Source organism: Alligator sinensis, unplaced genomic scaffold, assembly GCF_000455745.1.
Source record: "Alligator sinensis unplaced genomic scaffold, ASM45574v1 scaffold1336_1, whole genome shotgun sequence".
NCBI lineage: Eukaryota > Metazoa > Chordata > Crocodylia > Alligatoridae > Alligator > Alligator sinensis.
The window spans coordinates 413,354-424,061 of record NW_005843037.1 but is presented as its reverse complement, the minus strand read 5'-3'; the positions used below and the strand labels follow the sequence as shown (position 1 = coordinate 424,061).

The window sequence follows — 10,708 nt, the reverse complement described above, 5'->3', positions numbered from 1 at the left end:
CTGCTGAAGCAGAGGGCTTCAATTAGTGTTCAACCCAATGCACAGAGAATTTTGTATCGGGGTTTAAAGCTGACAATGCCACTCTGCCACTATCAGTCATGACAGGTAAAGCTCTCTCCTATCAAAGACTGTCAGGGCAAGTGGCAGTGTTCCAAAGTAAGGTAAATCTAAGTCAATGAAGAGGTGGCAGCAACAACCTGACTGCTGTGATAGTGCACCCATGCAGGAACACCCCTTACAGAGAGCAGGTAGACAGTATGGCATACATCTAGCTAGTGGGTCTTCTGTAACACTGGCGTCAAAGATCAAATTTCTACTGTTAACACTAAACTAAACCAAAATTAAATGGGACCCACCACCAGACAATAAGAAATCAGTCTTCTCTCATGTGTATGAATTAATTCGAGAGATAATCTGGCAAAGAAGATGACTTGTACTACCATACATACCAGCCACTGAATGTTTCCTAGAGAAACTAGTTATACCATGCAATTTCTGAAAGGATATCCACAACATTATACAGGCATCAATTACAGAGAGCGCCACATTTGCTATTGGAGCTGTAGTACCATAGAAAAACTGAAAAGGTACCAAATAAGAGACTATGTTAAAATATACCATCCAAACCGTTCAAATGGAGAGCAAAACCAAAACTGGAACATACTCCTGCCAACCGGCAAGTTTCAGAATGAAAAAAGCAGCAGTGCCACTACCATACTGGTGCTGCCCCTGTGAAGTCAGCAGCCTCAAAAAGGTGAGTCTAATAAAATCTCAAAAAGACAAGTGCTAGTTAGGGTATTAAAAAGTGCACTTCCAAACATTTGCAAGGAGCATCAACTTCCATTTGTCAGTGTTTCTTCCATTTGTCAGTGTTTTCAGTGTGTGTATGTTTTTTGTCAATTCAGGAAAAATGTCTGCTTTTGCATATTTTAGTTACTAAAAATACATATTATTTAATGCAATTATTTCTAACTACATTTTGGGGAGCAAAGGAGGCATTTGATTGGCAAATTATTTGGAGAATAAAGCTTCCATACCCCACCTCTATGCTCTCCAGCTCAAAAGCTTAGAAATTTCATTCACCAAGTTTCCTTATTTTTAATGGAGCCCAGGGATTCTGCACTACAAACTGCAGTCATAATAATTATATATAAGATCCATAAATGCCACAGTTACAGTGCACCAGAAAATTCAAGCACTGGTTACTGACCCCTGTAACTCTCAAGACACCTTCCATGCCAGAAAATAATAGATAGAGAGCTCCAGCCATAACCACTTTGTGAAGAGTGACTCCAAGACGAGGCCTGTAGAAAAAGCATAAAAGAAATATAAATTAAGTGAAAGAAAGCTAAAGCATGCCCTTACTTAGTCTAGAATGGGGCAAGAGGAACACAATTAAATGAGTTTCTTCACAATTATTCAGAGAGCTAGGAAATTATTGTGTTGTGATGCTCTACATGCACTGTTAGGTTTTGCCTAGGCTTTAATATAAAAGGTGTGATGTGCAAAGTGTTCATTCTTTCACCCTAATCATTATACTAATGAAAAAATGCAAAGTGTACTTAATGTGCTAAACTGCTTAAATTAAACTTAAGATGTCACCTAGGCTTTTATCCTTCTAAAATACAATTTTTCTCATCTTAACCAGCTGAATGTAACATGCCTAAACAATGTTTTGTTAGATCAAGCTAAATCCTAATCTAAACAAAGCTTTATAGGCAAGTCTTAGTTCTGGTGAAGACTCTTTCCACCAGGTGTAGGAACTGAAGAAAAGCAGTCCTTTTGCTGTGGTGCTTGATGTAAGCATTGCCAGCAAAAGATCTCTCAGTGGCAGTACAGCTCATAATTAACGCTACTATTTACATGGGAGAGAAAAGAGCCCTATTTTAGGGAAGGATATATTCACAGAAAGAATGATTTCACTCCTAACATTAAACATAATTTTTCCCCTCTATACAAAGTAGATACCAATACCAAACCAGGGGATCACAACCCATAGTTTGAGAACCCCTACCAGATGAAAATAAACCTTAAACATTTTCAAATTTCTACTCTAGTCAAATAGTTTGGGAGGAAAAAAAACATAATTTTCAATTACAATTTTGTACAGCTGTTTAAACTTTTTCTCTCATTATGTTTTAAGTTAGCATTCTCCAAGCTCTTTTGGGTTTATGCTATTCCTTTCTGCAAATGATCTGCTTTGTCTTTTATTTCTATTTCTTTAGTCTCCCATGACCATTTGCAGCACTTCTGTCCAACTTCAGGACACAGTCACGTCAATACGCCACATATGAATCAGAACAGAGTAGATGAGTTACCAAACATTTCATCTTTGTAAACACAAAGAAACACATGAGAGCAAAAGCACGTGTTCACTGCAGCTACAAAGGCATGCCTATTCCATGCTGTTCCAAATAGGATCTAAGCTGCAATACGGAGCTCACAGCTGTCAATTTTCCCTAACCTGCTCATACTTCAAGTACAAACAATGGTTTTCCATGAGGCAATGGGAAGTGCCAGTTTGCTTAATGGTCTTCGAATGATCTTCAAATCATTTAACAAATTTAAAAGATAAGTGCCTAATTTCTGCCATGCAGATAAGAGTCCATTACTCACTTGACTATCCCATATCCCAGGCTCACTATGATGACCAGAGTCCGAGCCAGTGAACGTTTCACAGCAGAAAGCAGTTCTGCAAGTATCAGTGCTCCTTGGACTATCAAGAACAAAGTACAGGAAACTAATTTACATACATGTAATTTGGTTTTAAATAATACACAGCAACAATAGCAACACTACAGTAACCAAGATTATTTCCTGAAATCCAGGAAAGTGAAGTTTTCAATGCTTTCATTATCCCCTACTGGAACAAATTTCCAGAAAGTACCAAATACTTCACTCAGCATTAAACAAGATAATGGGAAATTTATCCTCAAAAAAGGTGAGATACTCAGTCCAAATACCTTGGATTATGCCAGCCCAGCCTCTTTGCTGGAAGAGTGCATCCTCCAGCAAAGAGACAACCTGAAAAATAAGACCTCTTACTGTACCACAGTATAAGAGTATCAGCTTTGAATTTCATTAGTTAGGTCAGAGGATGTTAACATGTGCAAGAATATCATACACATAAAACAGTGCATTTGCAGTCTCAAAAAAGTGTCAGAAGACATCTGAAACAGACTTCAGTTATTCCTATGAAGTAGACAGCATAAAGTTTTCACAGCCATTACAATAAAGACAGCAGTTAGCAATTTGTCAGAGGTTATATGGAGAATCTGTGGCAAACAGAACCCCAAAAACTTTGGCTCTTGACTGCTTGTTGTGAAGCAATTCCCAACTATCAAACAGTTACTGTATTTTCATTATCAAATTAGTTAGCTATCAGAGCAAGTCATTACTGCCTTGTCCCACTACCACCTTTATAAGCCATCCTTGCTACATACCAGATTCTCCCTTGTAACGGATATTCTGAAATTCTGCATAGAAGACTGCTTTCTCCAGCATTCCCAGGAAGATGACAGCACCAATCCAGAACTGGATCCTGAGGAGGTCCCGCCAATAACAGGCTGACCATGCAAGCCAGAGAACTCCAAAGAACACATACACAATGCACATCACCATGAAAAACTATCATACCAGGAGGGAAGCAAGGGAAAAACAAAAATCAATAGGATGGTTAGATCCAACAGTATTTTCATATAAGAACAGCATGGCTTTAATATTGCTATATTTTCCGTGTGTGTGTGTGTGTGTGTGTGTGTGTGTTGTTGTATCAGTACAACAAGCTAATGTGGAAAGGAGAGGGAGTCAAAAAACTTTACTTCTCTTTTCATCTTGGTGTTCTGTAAAATTTAGAGGCTTAATATACTTTATCATTACCAGCAAAAAGAATCAGTACTACTGAGTTTGTAAGTGATTTCACTCTTGTATAAGAGAAGCTTGCCAATTTCTTCTGAGTTGATTGATCCATTTGACTTATTCCTTTGGAGGCAAATTCAGAAAACTCAGATAAGAGTTTGGACTTGTCCAAATCATCCCATAACACCAAGAAATAGTGTCCCTTGGTATGACTATGTTTTTGTGGTTGTGAACTTTGTTATCTTTATGGTAATTTCCAGATATTTTCCTGAATATCTGGAAAGACTGCCTGAAGAGCCAGGGTTACCATGGGAAGAGGGGGGAAACCCCCCCCCCAAAAAACAACCCAACAACATTAACTTGACAGGTTGCAAACACCTCAACCCCAATAAGGATGTGACTGGCTTTCCATTATAGGTCATTTCCCTGACTCCTAGAAGTTGAATTTTAGTGCAGTTTTCAAACAAAGTCAAGGTAATTTTTAAAAGGGGGGGGGGGGGGTTAGATAAGGGACCCTAGGAAGAAACCCAGAAATTAAATCATAAAAGACTGCTCAAACTAGCACTGTATCATGTTTTGAGCTTATCATGATCTTCCCCTACACTGTGCAGAAATAAACTTGACACATCACAAAAGACATTTAATATGCTATTCAGTGACAAATTAGAAACCCTAATAGCCTATAACAACACAATAAATTTCCAAAAGAGCACTGAAGCTATGTGCACAAGAATGATGAGGGTGAAGAGAAAGGAGAAATACACAAAATTAATAACAATTTGATATACAATCAGGTTTAAAGTGGGATATCGTACAGACAACTGTGCAGTCTCCCTTTACAGAAAACAGGCTTTTAAAACAGGAACACTGCAAACCTAACCGGGCAGTGCCTTGGAAGCTCCACAATCTTAACACATTTCTTCTCCAGTATAGAATTTCTCTTCCATAAAAATCCTATTTGTGGGTTACTCATGCAATTCAAACAGAAGGCCCTAGATACTACAACCTGGGATGAATCCTTCCAGATCACATTAACTCTAGACTCAGGGGCCCTTTTCCTGAATCTGTATGTTTTAACATTCAGATATGTGAATGGAGTCTCTAGACATAAGGCTGGATACCTTCTACTGCTGAAAGCAAAGCACATAGTATCTCAGTTTCTTACTGAAATGCTACAGCTTACCCCTGGTAGCAGAGATCACTCTAGCAAATGCAATTAGGATAAAGACTTTACTTCCTGTCAGCCTTTGTTTGTGGCTTCTATAATTGCATGAACATTTTGCAAAACTCTTGTCATGTCCTTTAGTCAGCAGGAGAAACAGCTAAAGATAGTATAAAAAAAGACTTGCTGACTCAAAGGAATTACAGTATGTCATTTAAAAGCTTGATTATTGTACTTCAGTGGTCATGAAGATCCATAAAAGAGTGGCTGGTTCAGAAGAGCAGAGAAAGCAATGATACACAAAAGAAGGGCAACAGATAAACACATTAAGTTTTCCCCAAAGATGAACTAAGAAGGCAGCGAGATTTAAGAATTTCAGTTCATGAGTGAGTAACTGCCCTAATGATACTGATATCCTCTGACATAACAAGTCCACAGCAATTATATTATTCAGACAAAAAAAATTATCTGAATTTTGTAATATAGGAAAAAGGCATTAAAAAATTTAATATCAGGAATGCTGCTAGAAGTGTGTTTGATTTTTTTTGAGCCAATATGCAAGTCACTGTATGACAACGCTACTTAATAGTTCTTACACTAGGTTTTGTGTCGATTCTGTGGATGAACTCAAAAAATTCAGTTTTACTTACGATCATGAGAGGATAGTCTGCAAGAGAGAGGTATTCATATGGACCTTGCAGCTCCACTGTCACTGTCAAAACACAACCCAACAGCTGATTTAGATGGGGATGAAAAAGCACAAATCATGGCAGACACCTAATTCTGACTTCACCACTTACACAAGATAATCCTAAATCCCTACACAGTGTAATAACTCTTATACCTAACCTGCACTTTTATCAAGAAAAAAATTAAAACTTGTATAAAATATTCAAAAGCAAGCATGCAATTAAAATGGCATTCCTCATTATTCAGCAGCCCTTGGCAGTGTACAAACTAATTTGTGCTAAAGACTGCTAAAGACTGTATGCATAATAAGGCAAGTTCAAGACTGCATTTAAGCCTGTACTTTGAATTTCCATCTTCTTCCTAATTACCAATGCAGTGTATCCATTATTGCAAACACCATATTAACCAGTAACAATTTAATTTAAAACACCAAATTTCCATTAATGTATTTCTCAAAAGGTTGGACAGCATTCCAAAATACTGTTAGTTACAATGACAAGGTGTTAATCTTGATTTTGCAATGCCATACACCACTTGAGGCCAGGCTCCCTAAGAGGGTCACTCATTCTATAGGGTGTTCTCAACTATATACCTATACATAGATAAGATCCTCAAATGAATTGCCTGAATCTCTTGTTCACTTCCACCATTAACCTGATCATGCTCAAAACTGCTAATCTTCACAACCCTGTGAAAGGATCATCTGTTTCATTAGGATGAAGGGAACTCTAGTGTAGCATGTTTAATTCTCAATCGTGTGAGAGATGCCTCCCTCTCTCACACAATTGAGAATTAAACATGCCACACTAGAGTTCAGCTGACACAGGACCACAATCTCCACATTACAAAATTACACCTTATGTCTGATAGTACTCAATAAATCCATTCTTTTCTTACTGAAATTGCCATATATAACTTACTTGTAAAGAGTTTCTCTTCAGGATTAGATGGGGGTGTACTTTTCTCCATCCTCTTAACTTTTGTACTAGACTCCTTCGAGGCCATAATCCCAATTTGCACAATAAAGATATATGGCCCATCTCGCCACGTTTTGATCACAGCATTCCTTGCCTAAAAATGAAATGCCCAGATATAGACAGAGGACAATACAGAGCAAATCAGATCAGTGCAAGAGTAAACACTTCTAGTGAGACTCCAGAAAATATTCTGACCAAGCACTATATTCATATCTAAAGCATATACTCATAGATTCATAGATGGAAGAGTTGGAAGGGACCCCGAAGGATCATTGTGTATGACCCCCTGCCCCAGGCAGGAAAAGGACCAAGGTCGGATGACCCCAGTCAGGTGCCTATTTGCCTCCTCTTGAAGACTTCCAAGTTAGGTGATAGTACCACCTCTCTTGGCAGTCCATCCCAGATTCTGGCCACCCTTACTGTGAAAAATTTCTTCCTAATGTCTAACCTGAATCTACTCTCCACTAGTTTGTACCCATTATTCCTAGTTATTTCTAGGGGTGCCCTGGTAAATAGTGCATCTCCAAATCTCTGTTGTCCTCCCTTGATAAACTTATAGGCTGCTACAAGATCTCCCCTCAGATGTCTCTTGTGAAGGCTGAAGAGATCCATATCTCTCAACCTCCCCTCATAGGGTTTTGTATGGAGGCCACTAATCATACAAGTGGCCCTCCTCTGGACCCTTTCCAGATTCTCCGCATCCCTCTTGCAGTGCGGCGCCCAGAACTGGTTACAGTACTCCAACTGCGGCCTAACTAGTACTGCATAGACAGGGAGCATCACCTCCCTCGCTCTGTTGGTTATGCATCTGCTAATGCACGATAAGGTGCAACTGGCTTTGTTGATGTCACTGTTACACTGTCTTATTAGCAACAAGAATGAGCTACTTAGAAATAAGAAAGTTGAAAGACAGGATATGGGCAATAGAGTAACAGGGGACAGCTGCTATGAAGGGGTGACTGGCGGTAACCTGTGGCAAAACCATATATGGAAGCTTGTTAATCATACGGGGGAAAAAAAAAAGATGTAAAACCTAACAAATAGCCAAAGAACAAGCTTAACATTTTGGAAGCCAGAGAAGCAAACAACACCCAGCTACTGCAGTTGCAACCCTTGATGCCATGACAATACCTGGCCAACTGAGTCATTGTGCATCATTTGGAAGGCCTGAGTAAGAATACCTTTATAGATTGTTTCAGAGTTTTGATATTGCTTAAGTGTTTAATACATTTGCATTAAAGACTGGAATAGTCTCACCGATCAATTTATTCTGTCTATACCACAAGGCCCTAAAATCAAGTACAACAGTACCCATATCAAAAAAAATGTCCTCTGACATTTGACAGCTCTTATGATGATGGCAAAACAGTCCCCAAATTTAAGGCTGCCTCAAGACATTTTTTAATTTTCATTATAGTTTCTCACTGAACCATTTTAGTATGGAAGAATTTCAAGCTTCCTCTCTTTAAGAAATTACTCAATTACAAAAACTAAAACAAAGAGAATGCTGTATATTAAAAACTATCTTGTGTTCATATTATAGATTATAGAATTGGAATTAAGATGCTTAATAGAAGTAGAAGAATATTAGGGCTTTGTTACAATTTACACTGAGAGCCACACAAATGTTGATCAGTGTTAGTCCAAGCCAGTGATGTACCGTGGGTCTCTGGCACCCAGGAGCCAATGCTTGCATTTGCGCCCTTCCCCACTTCCCCCTTCTCATAGCAATACTTAAAGGCTGTTGCCTGGGGGCCCTGGCCCCCTCCCCAGCCCTGTCAGTCCGCCACTTGTCCAAGCTGGGAGTTTCATAGATTTCATAGACATTCGGGCTGGAAGGGACCCCAAAGGATCATCGAGTCCAGCCCCCTACCCCAGGGGCAGGAAGTCAGCAGGGATCATAGGATCCCAGCAAGATAAACATCCAAATGTGTCTTGAAGGCGTTCAAAGTAAGTGCTTGAACCACCTCTGGCGGCAGTCTATTCCAAACCTTAGGGGCTCAGACAGTAAAGAAGTTCTTCCTCATGTCCAGCCTAAAGCGGTCGTGGAGGAGTTTGTGACCGTTTGATCTTGTCATCCCTTGGGGCGCTCTGGTGAACAGATGTTCCCCCAGATCCTGGTGAACACCCCTGATAAACTTATAGGTGGCCACCAGATCGCCCCTGAGCCTGCGCTTTTCCAGACTTTTGTGTGTTTGTGTTGTATATCTAGAAGTGATTGCATAATAGCTCAAAATGCAGTCTTATTCTTGTACAGTGTGTGGGGTGTGCAGGGATTCGGTGGGGTATGGACGGGTGGGTGTGGGGTTTGTGGGGAGCTATGTGTGTGGTATTTGTGGGATGTGTGATTGTGTGAGGAAGAGGGTGTGGCTGTGGAGTTTGTGAGAAGGGCTTGAGGGTATATGGGGTTTGCATAGGGCCGGCCAGGAGCTTTCCCAGGCTTCTCACAGCCACAGGAGTATCCAGAGCAGAAAAGTGACCACGGCCCCGCTCCGGCTTCTGGCGCAGCCTCCCCACCAGGCAGTCACACCCGTAGTCTAGAAACCTTCTCTGAATGTCCCACACCTGCACAACTGTGACTTGCCACTAGATGCCTGGTAAACAGGGGCAGGACTAGGAGCTGTAGCTGAGAGTTTTCTGTACGGGGCTGGTGAGCTATGGAAGGCTTCTATCCCTGCTCTACAGGTGTGGACATGAGAGATCCTATGATATTAGATTACTTCAACTTGGGCAGCACATCTATGAGGAGTATCTACATTTTAATGGAACAGGAGCTGGGTAGTACAGATCAGAAAGAATCCTGCCTTGGAGTGGAATAACTTTGTGCAAAACAACAAGCATTTAATCTACTTTAAGGAGTTAACTGTGGACAATCCAGGCGTTAAGAGCTCCAAAATTACCATGCAACAAGGCCCTTATTTAAATTACAAGAAAACAGATAACTTATTTACCATACGCCAAACTTTGAAACAGTCTCCACAGTTTGTGCTGCATTTCAAATCAGTTCCACAAAGACTGAAAGGGCCATATAAACTTTAACTTTACTGAATGCAATCATAGTATTAATGGGTGTAAAGTAAAGCACGTGCATAGATATTTGCATGACAGGCACCCTTGAGGTTGTGGCAAAACAATTATATCTAGTTGGGGTAGAATGCAATATTCATTAAAAGTATTGAGCAGATTACACTTTTAATTATTAATCTAGTTTATTAGGTCTGATGAATCAGTGAATATATCAATATTAAATCAATATTTAATATCTTTGAATACTACAAATATTAAATCAAACGAAATTATCATTGATAAATTAAGTTTGAGACATACTTTATATTTTAATATTTACTGACTTAAATTTTTAAAAAAGCAGCTTGCATTTAATGCAGTTTATAACAGTCTAACCTTTCAGACACAAAAAGAACAATGAATAAAGAGTTAACAAATATTTCTTATGAAAAATGAGATTCACTCAGTTATTCTATAGTCACTAAATTATCACACATATTACATTTTGTCAAAGCTAAAACATAGCTATGTTTAATAGAATTCTGGTATTGCTATCTTATTTCACACACAAACTACATGTTATAAAGAATTCGTGCAAACAGAAAAAAAAGTTCACATGAGATTACTAGATTCCACACTACCCTTATACCCAATGTTCTCAGGATACTTACAGTTTTTTCTGCCATAGTCGTATGGTTTGCACTGTTCTCCTTCTTATCTTTTAAACTCTTGAAGGTAGAGAGGGGAAAAAAGCCAGGAGATTAATCAGGATGCAAGATTTTTTTCCCCTCCCCCTATTAATAAAAAAAACCATACATACCAAAGAAAAGTCATTACCTCCTGTTTGTTACCTGAGAGGGGTTCTGGATGAACATATTCTTTGTAGAACATCTTTAGGATGAAAAAAGTATTAATGAAAAATTACAACAGCATAAAAACTGTTGGGTTACAAAAAAGAGCACTTTGAAATTAGTGTTTGAGCCTTCTTCTCTATCTAGCTCAAATCCTTTCCCTA

General features: G+C 39.1%; 1 protein-coding gene across 1 annotated transcript in view; it reads right to left on the bottom strand.

Annotated features, from left to right (window-relative positions):
* Window positions 1-10,708, bottom strand: part of TMEM87A (transmembrane protein 87A) — a 36,222-nt gene that overhangs the window by 12,706 nt on the left and 12,808 nt on the right. Inside the window, exons 6-12 of the mRNA XM_014526390.2 lie at window positions 10,531-10,584; window positions 10,365-10,421; window positions 6,631-6,781; window positions 5,671-5,732; window positions 3,444-3,627; window positions 2,617-2,716; window positions 1,211-1,304 (exon numbers count right to left, since the gene is read on the bottom strand). Of these exons, the coding sequence (XP_014381876.2) occupies window positions 1,211-1,304; window positions 2,617-2,716; window positions 3,444-3,627; window positions 5,671-5,732; window positions 6,631-6,781; window positions 10,365-10,421; window positions 10,531-10,584 (702 nt within the window). The remainder of the gene's footprint in view (window positions 1-1,210; window positions 1,305-2,616; window positions 2,717-3,443; window positions 3,628-5,670; window positions 5,733-6,630; window positions 6,782-10,364; window positions 10,422-10,530; window positions 10,585-10,708) is intronic.